Raw genomic sequence first — 24,669 nt, forward strand, 5'->3', positions numbered from 1 at the left:
TGCAAATAAGGTGAACAAAACAATCTCTTACATTTCCATTATATTTTAGTTCTTTGAAAAAGCCAAAACGTAACACGAAAGAATACATCTATTTAAATACTATTCACGGTGTGAGAGTATAATCAGAATACCGTAATAATATAATTTGTAAATGATGATTAATAATGTTAATGAAAGTGAATTTGTAAAGAAACTCAAAGTTCATTCTCATGGCAATGTTAGTTCACCAAAATTATCTCTTTATTCTTTATAATTTTCATTGCCATCCATTACCAATTTGTGATAATGTTTTTTTTTTTTTTTGTTAGCATCCGGTTTACCCTTAGGGCTAATCCGGATTCGGGGCGAGTTCTGGGTGGTTAGGTTCCAGTCCCCTCCCGATTGTTGTTGCGGGGGATCGAACACGGGTTCTCCCTACCAAGTTCCGTCCCAATCACCACTGAACAAACAAGCAATTGGTAATTTGTGATAATGTTGAGTGGATATGCATTTAGTGAAGATAAACACAAATGCAGGAAGGAGATTGTATCACCCTAAATATTAATTATTGATAATTTCCATACAAAATTACACTTAATCTCATTGTCGTTATTTATTTATTACTGGCTACCAAATATAAAGTTAAAATAAACAAAAAAAAAAAAAAAAGGAATACTCAAAATAGGAGAAATATAAAAATAAAAAATGTAACCTTCCGTCGGTTGGGGGCTGGGACAATATTTAATGGAAAAAGAAAGGACTCGTAAGGACTAAGGAGTAAGTGAGTGTGAGTTGTTTTATCATTTCGCACTAAAATATCTGGAGAACGAAGCTCACTAAGGGATCTTGACTGTTCTTCATTGTTCTTCTGAATTCAGATATAATTTAGGTTTTTTTTTTGTGTTAATTTAATTTGTAAGAAAAGTTAAAGAGAGATGAGAGAGATTATAAGCATACACATTGGTCAAGCTGGAATTCAAGTCGGAAATTCCTGCTGGGAGCTCTATTGTCTTGAACATGGCATTCAACCTGATGGTTTGATGCCCAGGTACTTCTTTTTCCTTTTATCATTCTCTAATTTCGCTTTCTTTTGCTTCTAGTTCAATTAAAGATGAATGCTTGATTACTGCCATAGATTCACTTCCCCCAATTTTACAGATTGTTTCCCTAAATTTTGAATTTTGAATTGTTGTTGGAAATCAGTTAGATCCAGTATTATTATTATTATTATTATTATTATTATTATTATTATTATTATTATATGGTTGGGTATTCATTGTGGATTACTTTGAAAAATTGCAGTGACAGTACAATTGGTGTTGGGCATGATGCTTTCAACACATTCTTTAGCGAGACTAGTGCTGGAAAGCATGTCCCTCGCGCCATCTTTGTCGATCTTGAGCCCACTGTGATTGACGAGGTTAGAACTGGTACTTATCGCCAGCTTTTTCATCCTGAACAGCTTATTTCTGGGAAGGAAGATGCTGCTAATAACTTTGCCAGGGGACATTACACTGGTAACTACTGCTAACCCTTCTTAGTTCTTTCTTTCTTTCTTCATTATACTGTACTAAATCCTTGTCATTTATAAATTCTACATTGCAGTTGGCAAAGAAATTGTGGACCTTTGTCTTGACCGAATCCGGAAACTAGCTGACAACTGCACTGGTTTACAAGGATTCTTGGTCTTTAATGCTGTGGGTGGTGGTACTGGTTCTGGTTTGGGTTCTTTGTTGTTGGAACGATTATCAGTCGATTATGGAAAGAAGTCTAAGCTCGGCTTCACCATATACCCTTCACCTCAGGTACTTGTAGCCGCCTACTGCAGATTCGTATTTGTTAACTCTCTTGTTTCTTAGAAATTGTTCAATCTGAAATCCTGTTTCTAGTGTTTAACATTAGGTTAATCTGCTACTTTTATCTAATTTGTCTTTGATTGCAGGTATCCACAGCAGTTGTTGAACCTTATAACAGTGTCCTCTCCACCCATGCCTTGCTTGAACACACTGACGTTTCAGTGCTTTTGGATAATGAAGCTATTTATGACATCTGTCGTAAATCATTGGATATTGAGAGGCCATCCTATACCAACTTGAACCGTCTAATATCTCAGATCATATCATCATTGACAACTTCTTTGAGGTTTGACGGAGCCATCAATGTGGACATCACTGAATTTCAGACCAATTTGGTGCCATACCCACGGATTCACTTCATGCTTTCATCTTATGCCCCTGTTATCTCAGCTGAGAAAGCATATCATGAACAGCTTTCTATCCCTGAGATTACCAATGCAGTTTTTGAACCCTCAAGCATGATGGCAAAGTGTGACCCAAGGCATGGCAAATACATGGCTTGTTGCCTTATGTACAGGGGAGATGTTGTGCCAAAGGATGTTAATGCCGCTGTTGCTACCATCAAAACCAAAAGGACGGTTCAGTTTGTTGACTGGTAAAGGCTTAACTTTGTTTACTTTACTTTGTTCAAGAATGGACAGTTTTGGAGGGTTACAAATTTACAATACATTCCTTTTTGTTCCCCTTTGTTTGTAGGTGTCCAACTGGGTTCAAATGTGGTATCAACTATCAGCCACCAACAGTTGTACCAGGAGGTGATCTTGCCAAGGTGCAGAGAGCTGTGTGTATGATCAGTAACAACACTGCTGTAGCAGAAGTTTTCTCACGGATTGACCACAAATTTGATCTCATGTATGCCAAGAGAGCATTTGTACACTGGTATGTTGGTGAAGGCATGGAAGAGGGAGAGTTTTCTGAAGCCCGTGAAGATCTGGCTGCTCTTGAGAAAGATTATGAAGAAGTTGGTGCTGAAGGAGTGGATGACGAGGAAGAAGAGGAAGAATACTAAGGTGCATTCGTTCTCATGCTAATCATGGACAGAATGTGTTTAATACCCTAGTCGTTCTGTTAACTTTAAAATTCTTGAAAGTGTTGATCTTTTCGTGCTTAATGCATTGAAATTGTAGAATATTGTCCCTTGTAGAGGTAAGTATCTTGTTGAATTGATTGATTTTGCTGCAATATAGCATCTGTTACAGGAATCATCTTTATATTCTTTAGTACTAGTGTTACGTTATCCTGCACGTAAGCTTTCATCTGATGGGACCGGTAAATGGTACTTGGTATTCTGGTAGCCTGACAAAGTTGATCTAGGGCACTAATGAACCCCTGTTTGGTAAGGTAAGGGTAGCCAAACATGTTTCAGACAAGAGATAGCTAATATATGACTATGTTTGCTAACACAAAGATTGCCATTTTTCTTTCCTATGTACCTTCTGTTTCTTTTGATAATGTTGTGTAACCATAAAATAGGAAAAGTTTAAAACCAGAACAGAACAGAAAAAATGCACAACCCAGATAGATTAATTACTTGAAGGAAACAAACAGGCTATGAATGAATCTGATTTCAGATAAAGAACATGCTTGTTGTCATATTTAGGGAGACACTGACTTCCTGTGTTTCCCAGTGGCTATACATATGCAACAGGCAAAAAAAATACATTGTAAGAAGCAAAAATGGTAAGAAAATCAACCAAGGCAAAAATTATGATAGAGCATGGGAGGTTCCCAGGTAGGGTCGTTTGAGTCGCATGCATTGAAAACACACTGCAGGTAATCGTTAACTCCGTTCATTGCATAGAGTGATGCTGATATTTGCCTCTCTACCTTCATGCGCTCGAATTCTAGCATTGCTACCTCATTAGCATTGTTCATCATCATCCCTGTATCAGCCATTGTTGTTGTGAAACTCAGGTGTTTTCTGAACATTTCCAAATCATCATTAGGAATTGGAGGAGGAAACTGCTGAGGAAATGCCCATGAGCAATCAAACTGTCCACTCAAATCCGGCCTATATGCATTTTCACCTGCAAAAGTTACAGCTTGGTTGAGAACCAAGCTAGTATTTGCTGCATCATTATTATCATCAGTTGTTTTGATGGTGGTTGATGTGGTGGTTGTTGGAGGAGCTGGAGGTGGTTGGGTGTTGTTGTTTCTGATCAAGCTCTTTTTCTGGTTGACAAGGTTTCTGATTCTGCGAGAGAGAGCAGAGTTGGTGTTGTCAGAGGACGGAGTAGTAACAAAATTGGTCCGTGTGTTGGAACCACGAAGGAGACAAGCGGCTTCATCATAAGCACGAGCAGCTTCTTCGGCTGTGTCGAAGGTGCCTAACCAAATCCTGATCTTCTGAGTTGTGTTTTTTATTTCTGCAACCCATTTTCCTGAAGGTCTCTGCCTCACCCCTACAAACTTGTTCTTGGTCGTGCCGGTTTTGATACCGCTCTTTACTACCTTGTTGTTGTTGTTGTTGTTACATGTCTGTTTAGGTTTGTTCTCTTTGTGTTGTAGCTGCTGGAATTGGAATTCCATTTGCACAAAAAGAACAAACTCAAAATGAAAAGTGCAAATAGGAGTAAGATTTAATAGTTAGAAAAGACAAGTTTGAAGGTTTAAATACAGGATGATAATGTTAGTGGGCGTCTCGTCTTTAGCATTTAGCATTCTTTGTTGTTAATTTGTAAGTAAGTTTAGAGATTTGTTAAGAGTCAAAGGGAATGAGTAAACAAATGATAAATGTCACTCTCTTTGGAACAAAAACATACCACTTCGTGCTCTCCCTCTTTCTTTTGAACTCGTTATCATTTTATTATCATCCAAAAGACATTCCCTCTTTGACTGTTTCACGTTTGTTGATACAACTACTTGAATACTTGATATGTAGTAGCCTTCATTCGTGTAACCAAGTACCACTACATGCGATGATCTTTTGTGCGTGGTGTGCACCTAAGGACCATTTCTTGATTAGGTTTCCCATTAGAGTTTCTATTAGGGGTAGACCTGATTAAAAGGCGGGTCGGGCCGGGTTCGAGCTGGGCCACGGCAAAAAAAGTATGGCCATTAGCTCATGCGGCCGGGCTAGGCTTTGGGCCGAAACTTTCTACCAACACCCATTATTCTGGGCCAAAATAGCGGGTTTTTCGGGTCATTTAACACGTTCCGGAATTGAAAAATTTGAAAAGTACCTTGTGAAGCATTTCACGTCTGATGGGACTCAATACTGCTATAAATTCCCAGTTTCAACTAGGGACTTGATTCTACATTTTATTGGGACTTGGCATCGATTGTCTAATGACATTTGCTGGTTTGAATTGAAAACTTGGTAATGTAATTAGCAGTTTGTTTTTAATTTTATCAGTCCATTCTATAATAGATGATTAGATAGTACGTCGGTACATGGACAATTAGTCCAATTGATCCTACATGCATTATTAAAAATATAATATTGTGAAAAGAAAAAGAAAGAAATCTCAATTAATCTGCTGCCAGAAGAGCAAAAGGAGTAAGCATCATATATTCATTACTACTACTAATCTACTATATATGAATCATATGATCATCTTTTGAAAGGTGACAGCGCAAAAAGGCTTCCGTTAGGTCACAAGAATCATGATATGATATCGTTTTTTAGGAACAATTTTCTTTATCCTTTTTATTTAATTTTTTGGAAATAAGATGGGAGATAGATGAAAATAAACGGGAAGCATCAATGCTAACATTGGGCGGTGGAGTAAGGACCCACTAAGAAAGTACGACAACTGTGTCAACCCAACCTTGCAAATATTGTCGTGCAACTTGTGCTACATTATTATGTTTTGATTGAATTGTTATTATAAATAAATAAATCAGGTTAAAGAAAGGAATCAATAAACCCAGGTTTTCTAATTGGATTCCTTCTCAAATAATGACTAATGAATAAAACCCATGACAAACACAAAAGTGTTTGTTAAACAAAGAAGACACCAATTAATTCAAACTTCACTTTTAATTAAAAATAACAAAACAATCACATTACAAACAAGAATACTTGTTTTTTTTTGGTAACGAATAAAAATGAGAGTAATATGGTGGACAAAACTGTATCAAAGACTCACCTCCTTGGACAATTCTTGATACCTCCCAATGCAAAACTTGACAAGTCCACAGAGACTTGTATCAGTATGTGTGATTTCTTCACCTTTGACTATACAACACTACTATATCTATGCTTTTTATGTCTATAGGAGCGAGCTTCTTCTGGACCCTCGACCTTCGAGAGATGCCCCCGTAGCAAATATGACACTCATAAATGAATCAAGACGTGATGCATGTTGACAAAAAATATGTAACGATTGCATGCAAAATAATACCAGTAAGGTGGTGGTGGTGGTGTGATGGTGGTGGTGATGGTGGTGATCCATAATCTTCATCCAACTGGAAAACTAGGATGAAAGGATCGACTGCAAGGTAAGCTGCTGCTGTGGTTGCAGTGATGACCATGTTGAAGCTAATATAGCCGGCGGCAAAGTTTGTTGGAGATGCCTCAACAGATTAACCATTCTCCCTGCAGTTTGCTCTGTTGCCAAATCTTTACCAGCACACAGAATCTACACACAAAACAAAACAAAAAACTCGGTTTAAAAAACCGCTACTATTTTCTATGGAGTACAAAATATTACACATTGACCCCCTAAAAAGCTTGCTTGGAATTATCACTTTGTAAAAGGAATTGATGATGAAACACTGCAGTATATACTTGGATTGTTGGACACAGTGTACTAGTCCCCGTAACATTATCGAAATTATATGAATGAAAAGAATATTATTAAAATCTGCAATGAACTTAACAAGCTATAAGTTTAACATAGAAAAACAGACAATAGTGAAAGGATGACAGAAAAAAAGAAGCACCCCATTTCCGCTTCCCCTTCTAAAGCATGGGCGAGACAAGAGACGTGTAAACTTCTTTTCTATACAATCTCACCGAGTACAACTTCCAAAACTTAGTTTATAAAGGCGTAGTAATTATCCAACGAATGGTGAATATCACATTTAGAACTTGATGGATTTCCTAACCATGTATACTACTATTGTTTTCCTGCCCTTTTGCCATTACACATTTACACCCTATATTGGAGACACTCTCCATCAGTTGTTAGATGAATTTGCAATTTTGCATCAAATAAATTATTCTGGGAAGGCAACATTCTGATTACCAACAAAAGTTATTTTCACAAAGTTAAGCAGAAGTATACAACTCCTGAAAGACTTTAGTCAGGTGAGAAAAAAAGAACTTATTTAAAGTTATAAACCAATGCAATTATAACTGAGCCTTTTCTCGTATAAAAATGCAATCGATTCCGAACGAGTATGTTGTTAAAACTCAGAACGGAGACTAACCTCCGCAAAGACCAGAAATATCTTAGGTGTATGTTGATTGTTGGGCCCCAAGAGTTCCACATCAGACCTGAAGGCAATCAAACATTTAAAGACTTTTCTAATTGACCAAAAAGTACAGAGAACAAGGCAGCAGGCTTTAAACAATCACCTTTCGACCATAGAACAAAGCTGATCGTGAACAACTTTCGCCTCAATCAAGTCTCCTTTGATGGGCAGACAATTTAGCCATGCAGGAACAATCTGCAAAAGACCAGAGGGAAACCTCAGAAGTAATTCAACGGTCTACAATGGATAGAGTTAAAAGACAATATTAAACAAGACACACTTATCCCCAGCAATCCAGTATCACATTATTACATGAATTACAAATTAAGTATGGGATGTTTATAAAGTGGAGATAGCAAGAATGCCATAAACAAAACCACATGACCAAAGAAAAACCTACAATTCCACCATGCACAAAAAAACACGGTAAAGATTGGTATTTCATATTCTTTTAGGGTAATTCTTAGGTTTACACAACTTGATGAAACACACAGCTTGACGATTTTAACTTTCCACTCCACGTGCAGGAAACTATAATGTCATAATTGAAAGCATAATAAACATACATGGATATACCTACAATCACATCATACAAGGATTCAAGGAATGCAGCAAAGCACAGAGTTCCGCATCATCAGAAACGACTTCAATGCATGTCACATTATTTATGAACGTGCAACACAGAAAAGAAAAAGAAAAAGGCTACCTAATTGGAAAAACCAGACAAAACAAACCTGGGATGAATCGATGCTATCCCGATGAAATTGACATATCTTTCCCAGAGCTGATACTGCATTATCATATGCCATTACATTTTCGGACTGAAGGGCATGAGGATGCTGGATGACAACATTTAGTCTTGAGAGAGCCTCTGTTAAGGAAATTTTTTAAAAAAAATGTAATCAAATGTCATAGAAAGTGACACACAAGATGGAGGTAAGAAAGCAGATGGAAATCTACCCCCCACTAGTTGCTTAAAAGCTGAGCCACCAAACTCTGCACACACGCCAAGTCCATACACAGCAGCCTGAATAAAGCCATATCGGCAAGGTGAGAATAAATAAAAATATAAGCCATAATTCACAAAAGAATGCATGCAGCACCGACCTGTCGAACATCTGGATATTCATCATTGCAGGCTTCTAACAAGAAAGGCAAGTATGTGTCATAGTATCTGCCCCACAAAAACAAAAATTAGACTATCTGAATTAACAATGGGAAGTATGTGTTGTAATACTCCCTCCATTTTTAAAAAAATTAGCTACACTTTGCTTTTCATGGTCTCAGGCGCGTAACAAGATATTTTGAATTATTCTTTGAGATAAATCTAACAAGATTACAAATGATAAATTGATAATATGACATGACGTATTGTTTTAGTACTTGTAATAGTGAGAATTTACAATTGAAGTTTCTGAACTGTGGCCAAAAAAGGCTAACGGATACTTGTAATAGTGAGAATTTACGATTGAAGTTTCTCAACTTGAACCAAAAAAGGCTAAGGTGCTAAACTTACTTTAGAGCAGCTTCACGACACTGCTCAGCAACATCGTCAAATATACAAATTGCTATCCTTCTTTCTCCAGCTGTTTTATCTTTCCCCTACAATCAATGACGAACGAAACCAGATGAGATGCACATACTATCTTTCCTCTTCACCTCCTTAATTTCAGATGTCAATTGGATAGAGAAGGTCATCTATACTTCAGGATTTGGTTAAAATATGCTCAAGCTTGAAAAGAACAATAGATTCCAAGGTAGTTAAGAGGTCAGAAGAGCCCTTCCATTTTCTTTTTTTGTTCATCTGGAAAAGATATTTTACTTTTCACAAACTGAAAAAGGGTCAAGATTAGAAGAACAGAGCCTATAAGACTTAAAGAGAAAACCCTTCTCTATGATGACAAAACTTAGTCACCACCATTTGCATACTACTTAATATACAGACAATGGATATAGAAATAAAACATGAGCCAACTACTAACAACACCAGCTTCATGTTGTGCAATTGTTGATGCAAACATGCAATAATTATCCGTTGCATAGTCTTCCCAAAAGGTAAACCTAACCAAAATTTGATCGCAATCTGACAATATGTTTTCAGTTTTAATCAGATAGAATTCTTCATATTTTTGGGTCCAGTTGTGGTAGAATCAGTTTTTTATCGGCCAATCATACCAAGAAAGTAATTATTAATTTATCATGATCCCAGACAAATGGACAATCAACTACCCTCAACATCATTGGCGATTGTAATCTCAAACACTTGCCTTTTTCAGACAGGGAGAGGTCATTAAGGAAGAAAGTAAGAATCATGAACCAACAACTGAATGCACAAAGTAATGAGCAAGAAGTTAATTTCAGATGTTTCATGTTATCATGCCTAGCCCACAAAAACCATGATCTTGAACAAAATGGAATAGTAAATTTTAGTCTTTAATAATAAATTAACAAGATAACTATCAGAATTCTCAGCAAAAACTCACCCACATAGGTGTCAGGTATGACGTCAGCTCATCAAAGAAGGCTAAGAAGGAGGCGTTGAATGTTTTGATTAATGTTCCTAAGATTTCACCCACCTGAATCACATGAAAGTAACTCTCCTTACTTGTGATGTATAAAGAGCAAGTGTCATATAAGATAGCAGAGAAGAAATGCTGAAACAAACAAAGAAATAGATATACGAAAAGCCACTGTCACATACTTGATCAAACAGTTCCTCCTCCTGGTCATTTTCTTCTTTAAGTAACTCTCCTTCTTCAGCATCAAAGTCCTCCGCTTTAGCCCTCTCTGCTCTCTCTCTCTTTCTACTGGAACTAGCAGTAAGGACCTGCTTAATTTCATCGACAATGGCTTTGACTTGAGCTTCATCCAAAAGGGTCCCAGAAATCTGGAGAAGAAATGAGATATTAGAAATTTTACTGTGTTTTATTCAGACCAGATGCAAAAGGAAAGACCAGCGCAGCTTCAAAAGATTGTTTCTTATATTTACTCTCATTCTAATTGATAAAACACTGGCCCTGAATGAGTGAATGCAGGGGGATTACGATTAAAATCCCAGAATTACATTCAGAAAATAATATCAAAAGATAACACCAACTTAGCTTTCCAAAGAAAACACTGAGAATTTAGCTTACCTGTATACACTCATTTAATGCATCCAACATGCTAGCAGAAATTTCAACATCAGGCTCCTGCAAACCATTTGGATTTAGGGATTATACAACAGCCGAGCGTTAAGAAAACATAAACCACCACAGCTAATAACAACTACCTTATGCAGGGCCTCAACCAAGGCTGGTACTATGAAGTCAGACAATTGTTTGACATAGGATTCATCACGACCTTGAGCAAGCCCTTTCTCCACAGCTAGTTTTGCAGAGAGCAACAGTTCAGGCATAACTGTAAAAGAGACATATGTCTGTCAGTAAAAGCTTGGAATACATCTTCCAAAAGCATCACAGGATTCCGTTAGAAAGGTAAGGAAAAGGTGTCAATTCAGGAACCAAGATAAATAACAACATACTAGAAACAGCAGCTCTTCGAACTTCTTCATGAAAATAAAATTTTAGGAGTGGAACGAGAGTTGGTGCCACCTACATTGGGACAGTCATAGTCAATATATACATATATTTTCTCAATGAAGAATTTTGTTTGTAGATTATAGATACTAACCTGATCAATCCAAGGATAAAACCCTTCCTTCAACTCATCTGCATAACAACATAGCATGTTGCACGCAGTTGCTTTCTCCTCCAAGACACTAGTCTTGATTCCTATCCTCTTGTCTCCAAGGGTTATGGTCTCCATACTACAAAACACATGAATGAAAATACCACATCAGATATTTTCGGGAAATGGAGGGAAATAATATATTTTTTAAGAAAAAAAATTAGCCCAAATCAATCTAGTGCTAAGCACTAATAATCTAATTACTTCTTTTCTAGTACTTGTAGATATACTCATAAAAGAGGGGGATAATACAGAACACACAGACAAAGACAAATGCAAAAAGAAATTATATGAAGCAAGTGCATTTGACAAACAACCGTGAAACATGAGGTTTACAATCACAAAGCATGACAGGTACCTATCATCATCAGAGTCTTCGATATCATCAGAGTCAGCAGAGGTGATAGTCACATCAGGTTTGAGCTGAGCAGACTGAAGAAGAGGAGGCATGACAACACTCATATAAGGAAGGAAATCCTGCCCCAAACATTTGCAAAGTCTAGCCCAAGCCTGCAAAATAATTGAGAACCGAAAGTTACATTAGGACATCATGTAAGCCATCCATCAAGCAATTGCATACAAATAGTTTGAAGCAAGCTCTACCTGTAGCATGTAACTAGTTGTTGGATCATCGGATTCCATTTGAGATCCTTGCAGTGACATAAGCACCTCCATGACCTAGTAGATAATAAAAAATGGAGATCGTTAGTTTATAATAAGCAGAGAACTGATATTAACACCAAGACAGAAAAGTAGGCCTTAGTCAACAAGATAAGTGTCATTGGTAGTGTTATAACAGGAAAATAAATGGCGCCTCCAGAAAAGGCACCCTAATTCATGACTTGTTCCTACAGGCTTAAGCATTGGAACCACTATAAACAGCACTCAGACAGAAAATGAAGACGCAAGCTAACAAGAGGAGTGTCACTGGTAACACTTTGTAAAAAATAAATATGAGTATATTATCAATAAAGAAACTGACATCCAGAAAATACACGATATTTTATGGCAATAGAGAGATCACCGGAATAGAAGCTAGCTACATTCTTCGACTAATAAAAATAAACACAGACCAACACTAAATGCTTATGATTTTACAAACCTGTTTAGCATCATCCCTGAACTTTTCTTTGCCAACAGCCATGCCAACCAAACTAATGCATTCCATTGCTTTGGCTCGAAGCATCCGATTGGATTTGTCTGTTGCATTCATCAGGATAGCTTTCAAGTAAGGCATGACGGCGTCATAATATTTTTGGAAATGCTCCTGCCAATTTCATTATGTGAGAATCCTCATTCTTATAACAATATAATCTGATAACACAAATTTAGTTGAGGAGGCACCTGAGAAGAATCAGCGACTGATGCCAATGCAGTCAAGGCTCCCTCTTGAACCAATTGTTTTCCATTCTGAATCGATTCGCAGTTAAATGTTCACATAAACAGTGGAAACAAAAATAGTCAAGAAACTATGCAACATGATATGATATTTTCTTATTGAACAAAAAGAGAGAAAATACATATAGCTTGTATATACCTGTAAAAGAACAAGCAATTTGCTCACTACCCCATCCATGTAAGGAGTTAAGATATCCGGAGTGCAGTTCTCGCTAAAATTAAGAACAGCTGAAGCAGCATGTGCCTACATAATGCGGAAAAATAAATGCAGAACTGTGAATCTTCAAACATATACTTTATAGTTTATACTACTCAGCAGAATGCAAGTGTTGTTAGATACAATAATGTTAGTTTGTTGAATATACCCATCCCCATCAATTGGGATGTAGTTTGTGATACCATTTGCAAGCTAATACTCAAGAGTGCCTTCATCCCAGAACAGCATTAACAAGTAGGAACACAAATCTTTTCAATGTAAGCAGCCTTAGTCCTATCCTAACAAGTGAAAACTAGTGTACATTGCAACACATGAACTATGAAACAGATAAGCTGGAACACTGTCAAATTTCTAGGTTCTCAATAGTTAACATAGTCATTGGAGGAGTCAACTAACCTGCACTCTAGGATTTTGAAAGTCATCCATGGCATTAGCCAGTGCTGGAAGAACCCTCTGGTGATACTGCAGTTGCAAATCTGGACCCAGGTCAGTAGACAACTGCCCGATTGCATTGATAGCTGCCCACCTCACTCGTGGATGAGGATCTTGGAATGAACCCAAAACCATATTCAATACTTGTTCCAAATTTTTAACCATCACCTAAAACATCATTAAATGAGACAAGATAATGTGAATAACTCAAGCAATGCAGAACAGAAACTACACAATAACACAAGTCATATTGAATCAAATGCACAACGGTAAGTGAGGCATGCATAGTTAACATTATACTAATAAGTACTTGTATAATTTAGACATTAGTACCTTAGCACAACCCTCAGCAATCTGAGCAAGAGCAATGAGTGCAGCATGATGCTTCTGCCACTCAGGAGCAGCCAAGTAAGCAGGCAACAACTGGGATGCCACCGGAACAATGGAGTTACCACCGAGAGCAATGGAGAGGCGATCAAGGCACTCCTGTCCTACACTGTAATTGCCAGTCTCACCCGCATCCTCGTCCTCAAGTTCAGCACTATGCCAAGCAGGATCATCCTCAATATCCAACAGCATCTTCATCAATATATCAAACAACCTGCTAATAAACTGCGGCAACTTCCTCATCATCCCAGGGGCCCGCTCCCTAGCCTCAGCGAGGGTGATCACAAACTCAACAGCCAAATGTCTGGTTCCTTCCTCCAATTGGTCAGCCTCGGCAATTTGTAGCATAGCGCCAACCACATCCACCAGCTGCCTCCTTAAAAACCTAGGCTCAGCTCCAGCAAGCTCAATCAACAACTCGAGCGCCTCCTGAGCCGTAGCCTCCTGTCCGGAATTCAACGCCTCGGTCAAGGTCTTCATCATTGCAGGCAATAGGTCTTGAAACCTATCCCTATCACCAGAAGTTTCAAGACACTGGATGAAGTTAATGACAGCATTTAACGCAGCAATTCGAACATCAGAGCTCGGGGAATTGGCGAGGCAGTATAAGAATACACCGTGAAGCTCCTTAATGTAAGGCACCAGAGTATCACCAATAAACTGCGAGAGCTGAGCAAAAATCAAAAAAGCGGACTCCTGCAAACTGGGAGAATCTGACGAAACACACTGGAACATGAAAGGGAGAAGCTCCGGCCATCCATTATCAGGAAGAATACCGGAAGCAAGCTCGGAAATGGTGTCGCAAAGCTTCTTAGAAATGGTTTTGGCATCATCGCGTTGCAGGCAGGCGAGGAGGAGGGACTTGAGCGAAGATTGCGAAGAAGGAGTAAGGTGAGGCCAAACATAGGAAGAAGAAGAAGAATCGGAGGAGATGGAGTCGCGAGTGAAGAGCTTACGGAGAAGAATGGTAGACATGGCACGAGCTTCAAGGTGAGGGGAGAACTGAAGCAAATGAGCGAGCTTGAAGGTGAGTGAATTAGGATCGGTTTGCTTGCATAGATTGAAGGCAATTTCAGCCTGAGATCGCTGTTCATTGGAGGAAGACATTAGATGAGAGATGAGAGTCTCGAATGGAGCCGGGTCAGTGCCGAGTAGCGCCGCCAGTTGAGCTTGCTGGATCTGAGTTGACTCGGCATCCATGGCTGGCGATAACTAGGGTTTAAGCGGAGGCGGAAATGGAGATGGAGATGCCACTGGTTTTCTCACTGACCGGGGCGGGCAGGAGAGTGGAAAGGGGGAGAGAAAGGAGGCAGATGAAGAAAGAGGGAGATTTGGGGATTAGAGAAAAAAGGGTTTTAAAGGGAGTTGGGTTTGGGGGGGAATCTAAAATGGGTGGGTATTTTGAGAGTGGAAATGGTACATTTACACCTCACATAGGCTCATACTCAATCATTAGACCGCCTTTGCTTTCGTTTTCTCACTCTCACTCTCACTCTCACTCTCACTCTCACTCTCACTCTAGTAGTCTAGTGTTTACCTTGTTCTGTTTTTTTGGAGGGAAATCAAAACCCACTCTATAAATATACGAAGTATTTCTTTTTCATTTTTTTCTTTTATTTTTTTATTTTCTTTTCCAAATTCTTAGTCATTGTCTTTAATTTCACACCTTAATTATGATCAACTTCAATTATTCAGTTCCCACAAGGCCACAATGAATCAATTAGTACAATTATTAACTTCATCTTTGTTTTTGTATTAATGTTTTTGGTCTTCTCTTTCTAGAATCATTATTATTATATTTATTATTTTATATACAGTGTATTATTTTTTATTTATTTATGATAGTTGGTCTAGCAATCTTAGATTATCAAAGTTCCGGTCTTCAATCAGGTTTGAGTTTGGACTCGTGAACACCCCTACAGTCACAAACTTTCCCTATGTGGTTTTTCTAACACCTCTCGCGGGAAAAAAAAAATTAAAAAAAAAATATTGGCTTATCCCCCACTTCCAGTCCCAAAATTTCCTTTCCCATTCCGTTTGAAATTTCAATCTTGTGCCATGTTTTGAAGCTTTCGTCACTGTTTTCATGGTTGAAGTTCCCATGTAGCTTAATTTTCTTTTCAATCCGCTGTAAGTTTTCATTTCCATTCACTTTCCTCTGAAATCTTCGATATCATTTTCCTTAAATTCCCATCTCTTGGGTCCACGCATGTGAGTTGCACACCCACATATAATTAGCTCCCATTGCAAAGTCAAAGGTCCAACGTAACTTTTCTCAAACCTTTGAGCTTTCATGGATTTCGTTTGAACTATTTTAGGTGTAAACCTCATTAGTTATATGAACTTAGTGTACACTTGATTAATCATGTACACTTGATGATGAGTTTAAGAGAAGGGGAGCAGGTGATTGTTGCATTGGAGGTGCGGCCGTGCGGGAGATGATATGACAGGGATGAGTGGTGTAGGATAGAGAGAAGGTGGAGTGTAGAATAGGAGTGGCTTGTGTGTCTTGGCAGCAGTTCGGTCAAAGTATTGAGGCCCATAAACTTCCATTCTTTGGCAAGTCTAACACAAATTATTAAACTCGTTCTCATACCCCACGCTTGATCACCTACACACGAAAAATAAATACGAGGGGAGAATAACGAAATAAAAAGAAAATGAAAATAAATAAATAAATAAATAAATAAATAATAATAATAGTAACAACTAGAAAGAAATAAAAATATAAAACAAATAACGAAATCTACAATAATTAAACTATAAAATTATAAAAACAAGGAAGATAAATAAATTATGAAATTAAGTTCTAAAATCTAATAAAAATCGATAAAAACCTTAGTTAAACTATAAAATAAGAAAATAAGAAATAAATGCTAAAAGGGATAATAATAGATTAAGATAAAGAAAAATACCTAGAAAAATACCTAAAAAACTACCCATAGGAGTGACATTCATTATACTCCCCCAAGCTAAGCTTTTGCTTATCCTCAAGCAAAACAAGATGAAAAACGGGAAGAGAATGAGATTTATTCGAATAAAACGAAAATAAAGAAAATCAAGGATGAGAATATACACTAACTCATTGTCGTAGGAATCACGATTGCATTTAAGCACATGGAATAAGCTTGATCGCTCAAGAGGGCGAGTGAGATAAAATCATTTAGTGTATCGAAATACACCTAAAAGGCTCATTTACGATTTGAGGGAAAGAATAATAATCCATTTTCTCAAAGAAAAACTAAAGAAAAGAAAATTAAACTGTTTTCCCGGCTACGACACTAAAATTTGTCAGGCTAAAGGCGTATCACTGTAAAAATCATTTAGCATAATCATCAGTAGACCCACGTTGGTCTACAGTAGACCAACGTTGGTCTACAGGGTTGTAGACCAACATTGGTCTACTTTTGTGTAGACCAACATAGTTCTACTATAGACCAACGTTGGTCTACGACCTCTGTAGAACAACGTTGGTCTACAACTCTGTAGAACAACGTTGGTCTACAGTAGACCCACGTTGGTCTGCAGTAGACCAAATTTTCATGCATATTTAGGAAGCTAAAATGGAAATTTTAAAGTTATGCGGAACCCAACATGTTTTGTAGTGAAAAGACGAAGTTGAGTTTACACATGAATGTTTGAGGATTATACCAAAATAAGTTATCAAGAATTAATCTGTCAATAAGGTTGATGATATCAATGAATGTTAGAAATTCGAAAAGAATTGTGAATGATTGAGGAATATATGCAATGGAATTAAGAATACAAATCAACAAATGACATGTTTATAGGACCAGGTAGTCCAAACTAAGTTTTCTTGGAGCTAGATTGTTTCTGATAAAGGCACGCTTGATGGCTTAGCATTAATTATCCGCAAAATTCGAGGTTTGTCGACTTAAAATATAAAGGATAAGTAACAAAGTCATATGTCTAACGATGTATTTCTAGTCACGTGATTGGACTCGAACCCGTGCAACGAACGTGGTCAACGAAGTTATTTGATGTAAAAGAAAAGATTGAAGATCGAAATCAAAACGAATTGAGTAATGAAAGTCAACGACAAGATTCCTGCAGCAAAAAAGCCCAATACCAAATGAAAGCGAAATATCTTCAAATAGTCGCTTAAGAACGATATGATGTACAAATCACTATGATTTATGTGAATGTGTAATGTATCAACCATGCTTATTGATGAGTGACATTTATATCGCTCATAGGATAGTGATTTAGGCCTTATCCAAGTCGTTTTATTCTATATTTAACATTTTTAGTCTTTTTTTTCTTCTTAATTATCATTTTAATTATTTATAGCTTAGTTTAGCGCTTTTAGCTATTTTTATTAGCTTTTAGGTCTTATTTTCTTAATTTATTTATTTTTTCTTTGTTTCGATAATTTTATAGTTTAATTATTTTAGTTTTCGTTATTAATTATTATTATTATTATTATTATTATTATTATAAATCACGTGTAAACATATTACATAAAGTTGGATGGAAGCCTAGAAACAAGTTGTGCTACCACCCCTTTCTAAAGGCAAAAGCTCAATCTATGAATAATAAACGCCCCACTCTTAACATTGTTGGAGTGAAATTATTATTATTATTATTATTATTATTATTATTATTATTATTATTATTTTCATTTTTTTTTATTAGTATTATTATTATTATTATTGTTATTATTATTATCATTATCATTTATTATTATTTTTGTTTAATTTCTTTGTTTCGCGTTTCTCCCCTTATGTTTTATTTAATTTGTGTAGGTGCTTGTACGAGCTACGGGGAAGAATTTCAAAGTCAAGTCAATTGTATCACTTGGCCAGCAAAAGTCAAACACAACTATTATGCTACATTTGTGCTTGCAAGGGGTTTGAACCTCTACCCCCCCAAGAAGCTCGTAGCCTACACCAGATATCTCTTAACGTGCACCGCATCAGGATGCTCCTCTTCCCTTGCCTCCTCCACACCAACCGCGCCAAGCTACAGCAGCATCCTCGCCTCACCAACCTCGCAACAACAACCAAACACCACCACTGCAAACCCGACATCAACACCAAATTACTCAAAAACGCAGTTAAAAAATAGAGCAAAAACAGAGTAATTGGTTTCGATCGAACCCGTATTAAGTTCGTCCGAACCCAACATTTAGAAAAGTTTTTCATTGTAGGTCCGCCCGAACCTCAATGGAGTTCGCCCAAACCGAAAACAAGTTTTTCCGAACCTCCATTGGATTCGACCGAACATTTGAGTGTTGAGTTCTTGGTACGGAATTAATGATTTCATACGGCTCCCATTGATTGAAGATGAGCAGCGATTTGGAGCTGTGAGATTGAATTAGAAGGTGACGATGATGGAGATCAACGGTGGTGATTAATTAATTGGGGCTTTTGAAATTCAAGTGTGCCAACTTGTATCGAAGATTCAATCCATCAATCAATGAGCAATTTCTTACTCTCTCCTCATTTATTTCTTCATTTATTGCTTGATTTATTTTGTTTTATTAAGTTTAATTGTTTTTGGTTAGTTTAACAATTCATGTTTAGATTAGTTGTTATTATTGTTTAGAATCATGTTTTTAGTTGTTAATTTTTTTAAATTTCATATTTTTATAATTATGGAGTAGTTTATTGGTTAGGGTTTGGGTGAAAACTCAACCATGATTGGTTTGGGGATTTGAGTTCGAAATTAGAGATTTTGCATGATCAAATTATTCCATGATTGAGTGTACTCAAACTTTGTTGCATATGAATTGATCACTTGTGTGTAGCATTGAAATTGGGGTAGTCGACCTTGGAAAATCAAGGGATTGTGACTTTGTGTTGACTATTTGTTGGTTGGTGTACGTTTAATTTATCTAAGAGTGATACGATGGAGTCCGCTTGTTTATCGTTCTAAGAAAGGATTCACTTCGGGAGATGGTTGGAATCCATAATTGAACCAATATCTCTCTCATGTAGTGTTTATGCATTATCGTCCCTGGTTTTGATCCTCTTATGCTTCTATCGTGATTTATTGACGTTTGATCCTCATTCCCTAACTTGTTTATCTTTGGTAGTTAGTTTAGTTTAATTACTTTTAGTCGATTAGCATAAATTAGCGCACCTTAGCCATTGTGGATTTCGACCAATACTTATCCTTGTGTTTAGTGATTAGTTTAGGTAATTTGTTTGATTAGGAGAGACATGTAACGACCTAGTTTTTTCCTTGATCAAAATGGCGCCGTTGCCGGGGCTACGGTTTGCATTAGTACGTTTGTGTTAGTTAGATGAGTCTAAGTCATTGTGCATAGTCTTTTACTTTGTGTTGTTTTTTTTTTTTTTTTGAAAATTTTGCATTGGAGGTGAGGGAGATGATATGGCAAGGATTAATCATTTTGAGGAATAGGGATAGTTGCCATATTCACGGTTAGAGTTCTCATATTAGGATGATAAACTTGATCTAAACACTTTTGTTTCTTCAAGTAGGGTGGATAAAACGTAACAGAACTCAATGTTTCTTTCACGAATACCCAAATTCAGGTTTTCATCAAAAACACCTTCTTCTTTGGGACCACCATAAGTTAGCTTATTACCCTAAATAGTAAACACCATTATGTATTTTCAAATCCTCGGGGCCAATTGACGGCATCAAAATTTATCCAACTCTATAATCCAGTTTTTCATAATAGATAAGTCTTTTCTCACATAATATGAAGGTGCTTCTTACTTGCCACTTTCTTAAAGATATTCCAAGTTCACACAGATAAGTTTTATAAGTTGTCATAAAGACAACTCTGGGCCGGTCATAGGCATGACACAACCCAACACGAAAAAATCAGAACGTTAAGTCGTCTTTTTTTGTAAAAGCACGGTAAGACACGACAACATACACCAAACACATTTAATTTAGTGAAATTAGGCTTAGGCACTAATGTCCGACCTTCCATGATAACACGTAGGCTTGGGTTGTGCCTTGGCCGTCTTTTTAAAATATTCGGCACGACCTATCCGGACACAAAGCAAGTGGGTTTGGCATGGGCCGGACCCATTTAATCCCAAAGCATGCGGGATCAACACGGATCACCAGACCACATCCATCTTTGCCTGACCATGAGACAAAGTTTTGGACTATGTCAGTTAGACGATTAACAATCATCCTCTCATCATTTTGCCTGAATAATAAAATCGATTAAACCTAAAAAATACAATTAAAATTCAAATTCAACAATGATGCAACTAATAAAATTACAACACTTTCAATCCATATTGCCCTAGTGGCTCATTTTTTTTATTTAAAAAACACCTTCATAGATCCAAACCGCAATTTGGATTATATGCCCGGGTGCACAATGCTCATTGGGCACCCAATTGAACATTCATTGAAAATCTAATGAACATGTACTAGTAAAATATTTAAACTATATGTTCTATGGATTTAAAACTATATGTTCATTGGCTTTGAAAATGAACAATATATTCTTTGTAAACAGGGTGCATAGTGAGAATTGTGCACCCGGTTGCATAAACCATATTTTGGATCCCATTCATTCCAAAACAAATGTCATCTCTCAACAAAAAATATAAAAATAAATGTCTTTAGCCGGAAAAGAAGTAACAACAATAACAATATAACGGCAGCTAGCAACAACAACACATAAGACGCAGCAGCCGTACCGGCTCCGGCAACACCAGCGACGGAAAGACCAAGGGGCGGCGCGAAAGACAGAAGACGCCGGTGGTGGTACGCACCCATCAAGGAGGGAGAAGAATTAGGCGAAAGAGGTGAGGGCATTTAACAGTCACTTCCATGTATTTTTTTTACAATTGGTTTGCAAATTTGGGGTTTTAGTTCTTTGATACACTACTGTCTACTGCTGCTGTAAATGAGTACGAATTTAGCAACTGACCTTTGATTTTGAGTAAAAAGATTGAAAAATTCTGTAAAACTGGATGGGTTGCTTGCTAATTGAAAAATTTGGATGGTTTGCTTGCTAATGGAAAGTTGGAGATGATTGGCGACTAAATGTTATGCATATGTATGATTATATTGTCTATACTGTATATGTTTGCATATTGATTCTTTTGTCAAGTAATCGGTAATAATTGTATAATTAACTACATGATGGGATGAACGTAAGTGCCTAATAGCACAAGAAATGAGTTGTTGAATTGTTAGTGACAGGAAACTAAGAACCCTATATTGGGTGGCACCGGTGGCCGAGGAAGGGTGGATGTTGAGGCGGTTGAGCATACATAAGAGTGGTTTTAGACGGAGTTTGAGCACAACTTGCTTAAACCCTCCACTGCCATGGCTTTTCGTAGGATTAGGCAATCCTGGTGATAAATTCAAAGGCACTCGTCATAATGTTGGGTTTGAAATGATTGATGCACTTGCTGATTCGCTTGGCATTTCACTCAGTAAGGTCCATTGTAAAGCCTTATTCGGTCAAGGTTTGCTTCGCTTTCTCTTTCAATAACTGCTTATTGATTGGACCTCTACCTATATCCATATTAGTCCTTACCTCTATTTGTAATTGAATATTATCTGCCAGGGTTTGTTGGTGATGTCCCAGTTTTTCTAGCAAAACCTCAGACTTACATGAACTTATGCGGGGAATCTGTGAGTAAGCTTGTCACTTTATCCCAAAACTCTATTGCATTGTAATTGGGAATTTTGATGAAGGGGGGTTATTTTGGTGGATGATACTCAGCTTGTTACAAGAATATCAGATGGCTCATTCATGGATTTAGTTTACAAAATAAGTGATTGAGCTTCTTTTTTTGTCTACCCATACATCATGAACATGATGAAATTTTCAGGAGACTTGTGCTAATGAACTGGCATCCTTGTTCACTTGATTGCAGACGGGTCCTCTAGCAGCATATTACAAGCTACCTCTAAATCGGGTGTTGGTGGTAATTAATTCTCAATCATTGCTTACCTTTTCATTATTTTTCACTGGCTCAACAGAACCTTTTTTTTTTTTGCAAGCTGTACTATGTGAGGTTTCTTTTCAATATGTAGTTCCATGACGACAAGGAGTTGCCATGTGGCGTACTTCGGCTTCAACACAATGGTGGTCATGGCAGTCACAATGGGTATGCTCTCAAACTGCAGAGTTTTATAGCTTCTTTTTCTTACAAGAACAATCATCAAATAATCATCATTTCTGCATATTGAGTTGAGGTATCTCCTGTTCAATTGTCATGTCAATTTGACGCACTAATTCAATTAACTGTTCTCTTATTCAGTATCAAGTTGATATTGCCTCCATCCCATTCAAATATATAGGGTTAACATTTACAGTTATCTTTACGAGCATACTACATTACTACTAGCTGGGACGGTTAGGCCCATCTCTTCACGTTCGTGTAGGCCAGACAGCCTGAGCCAAGATTGTCAGGGCACTATATTAGTAATCACCCCCTAAAGGTCCAAATAAGAAGAAAAAAAGGGCCGACGTGAAAGTTCCCCATGATGTTAGCTTTTGACAATATCTTAACTATTGGAAGTATGTTTATGTAGATTATTTTTTACCTCAAAGTTGAGCCAAGTCACCCTCTCCTTAGGTCTCACATCTCCCAAGGGCCTAATCTAGTTTTTCTCTCCTTAAAAAAATAAAATAAGAAGGTTGAGCCAAGTCAATCAAAATAAATGTTCCTTCAAAAAGAAAGTACAAAAATTAAATGACATGGGCTAGTCACTTAAGATGTGGAAAGAAAGAAGAAACAGAGTTCATCATTCATGTCATAGTTGGTTGCTGAGAAGTAGTTATGACTTTTTATTTGTGATGGTGGGATGGAGCCTTCAGCTATATGGGTAGTTGACAAAATGAACTAGATAATGTGAGAAAGTCTAAATGAGCTGTTGGTAGGGCAATGGGAATACACATATTCCTTCCCTGGTTATAGTTTCTCAGTTTGTTGTTTCTTCAGAGTTCAGGTGTTACTTAAAGAAGGTACGAATCTCATGGATTAATAGCATACTATCTGAAGGACTAAAAGATTTTGGTTGTGTGATCACCTTATATATTTTTGATGCCTGATTTTATGATGAAAATTGGATCATGAACCTTTTAACGTGCTGACTTCGATCTACTTTAGTTTCTAGGAAGTTACAATGTTGACTCCCAAACTCACAATTGGGTGTTGTGTTATACTAAAGACTAATGACCATCTGCTTCCTTTAGTTAATGCAAAGTATATTCTTTATACCCAGTGGATTCTGTGAACTGTTACTTATTTGTATCGTGACTCCAGGCTGAAGAGTGTAATTGATTCTTTCAGAGGGAACAGAGAATTTGCTCGCCTTAGAATTGGTAAGTTTGAATTGTTTAGTTTCCATCCATGGCTGGTTAGATTTGTTATATGCTAACTAGATGACCTTAAATAGGAATTGGGAGGCCCCCTGGTCAAATGGACCCGAAAGCATTTTTGCTCCAAAAGTTCAATACGTTGGCAAGAGAGCGGGTAAGTTGATCACATGCATATGTAACTTTAGATTTGTCTATACAACTTCACATGTAGCGCTTGTGGAAGCCAAGATAAAGGTTAATTCGATGTAGATGAGAAACTTAAAATGACTCATAATGTCATGTGCAATAGTTGGCTAAAATTGAAAACCCCATGTTCGGGATAATAGAGATCTTGTGGAGAGATATTGGATAAGAGAGAAGGGAATTCCTAAACCCGGATGTGCGCATACACAACTCTTTTTTTTTTTTAATTTAAATTTTACGTAGCTCATTCCTCCATCTCTATTTTCGTAGCTCAAGTCCATCCGTCCTATCCAACTTCCCGTCTTCCCCCCTGCCATCATCTTCTCCTATTTTGAATGATTTTTGTGGCATTTGTGGTTAGATTGATGCTGCTCTGAAAGAGGGAGTTGATGTACTGAAGCTGATGCCATCAGACGGCTTGGCGGAATGTGCAAGATGGTTCAACAGAGAACAAAAGTACAAGCATATAAGACCACATACCCCATTTGAATTAGAAGGCATGGACAATCATCTGGCTCCTTAATTTGTTTTTTTAGTCAGCATGTAACAAAACAAATCAGCACCATGATGCTTAAGGTCTGCTATAAAGTAACAGTTTTCTTTGTATTGCTGTAATTGATATTGCTCTGTACTTGTGCTGTATAAAGTATAAACCTTGTGATTATTTCAATATAAGCCTCAACAATAATTTGATTAGCTGTATTTTTTATCTAATCACATATAGAATTGATTATACCTAATAATATCCTTGGCCAAACCTATGGGACCTT

At 37.2% G+C, this 24,669-nt stretch overlaps 4 protein-coding genes across 5 annotated transcripts; 2 read left to right on the plus strand and 2 right to left on the minus strand.

Moving 5' to 3' along the window:
• The first annotated feature begins 708 nt into the window (after positions 1-708).
• Positions 709-3,037, plus strand: LOC110790443 (tubulin alpha-5 chain). Its single transcript, XM_021995226.2, has 5 exons — positions 709-1,027; positions 1,282-1,496; positions 1,585-1,784; positions 1,922-2,430; positions 2,532-3,037. Exons 1-5 carry the CDS (start codon positions 915-917, stop codon positions 2,842-2,844), a joined length of 1,350 nt encoding a protein of 449 aa, XP_021850918.1. The 5' UTR covers positions 709-914; the 3' UTR covers positions 2,845-3,037.
• Positions 3,038-3,328: 291 nt separating this feature from the next.
• On the minus strand, positions 3,329-5,657 carry LOC110790423 (ethylene-responsive transcription factor ERN1). Its single transcript, XM_021995202.2, has one exon. The coding sequence runs from the start codon at positions 4,362-4,364 to the stop codon at positions 3,525-3,527; it is 840 nt and encodes a 279-aa protein (XP_021850894.1). The 5' UTR covers positions 4,365-5,657; the 3' UTR covers positions 3,329-3,524.
• Positions 5,658-5,798: 141 nt separating this feature from the next.
• Positions 5,799-14,881, minus strand: LOC110790442 (uncharacterized). Its single transcript, XM_021995225.2, has 20 exons — positions 13,366-14,881; positions 12,997-13,200; positions 12,523-12,627; positions 12,330-12,395; positions 12,088-12,252; positions 11,589-11,663; positions 11,344-11,495; positions 10,929-11,064; positions 10,780-10,849; positions 10,528-10,655; positions 10,391-10,447; positions 9,958-10,143; positions 9,740-9,832; positions 8,773-8,858; positions 8,364-8,430; positions 8,217-8,283; positions 7,991-8,127; positions 7,360-7,451; positions 7,212-7,278; positions 5,799-6,418 (listed from the first exon to the last, which is right to left on the minus strand). The coding sequence occupies exons 1-20, from the start codon at positions 14,617-14,619 to the stop codon at positions 6,254-6,256; spliced, it is 3,372 nt and encodes a 1,123-aa protein (XP_021850917.1). The 5' UTR covers positions 14,620-14,881; the 3' UTR covers positions 5,799-6,253.
• Positions 14,882-20,958: 6,077 nt separating this feature from the next.
• On the plus strand, positions 20,959-24,601 carry LOC110790444 (peptidyl-tRNA hydrolase, mitochondrial). Of its 2 annotated transcripts, none has more exons than XM_021995228.2 (8): positions 20,959-21,182; positions 21,583-21,851; positions 21,953-22,020; positions 22,266-22,316; positions 22,426-22,499; positions 23,661-23,719; positions 23,794-23,870; positions 24,261-24,601. In XM_021995228.2, exons 2-8 carry the CDS (start codon positions 21,632-21,634, stop codon positions 24,420-24,422), a joined length of 711 nt encoding a protein of 236 aa, XP_021850920.1. In that variant the 5' UTR covers positions 20,959-21,182; positions 21,583-21,631; the 3' UTR covers positions 24,423-24,601. The 2 variants fall into 2 exon arrangements, with proteins under 2 accessions (XP_021850920.1, XP_021850919.1); XM_021995227.2 differs by having other exon boundaries at positions 20,960-21,182; positions 21,577-21,851.
• Positions 24,602-24,669: the final 68 nt, after the last annotated feature.

The sequence above is a fragment of the Spinacia oleracea genome, chromosome 4 (assembly GCF_020520425.1).
Source record: "Spinacia oleracea cultivar Varoflay chromosome 4, BTI_SOV_V1, whole genome shotgun sequence".
NCBI lineage: Eukaryota > Viridiplantae > Streptophyta > Magnoliopsida > Caryophyllales > Amaranthaceae > Spinacia > Spinacia oleracea.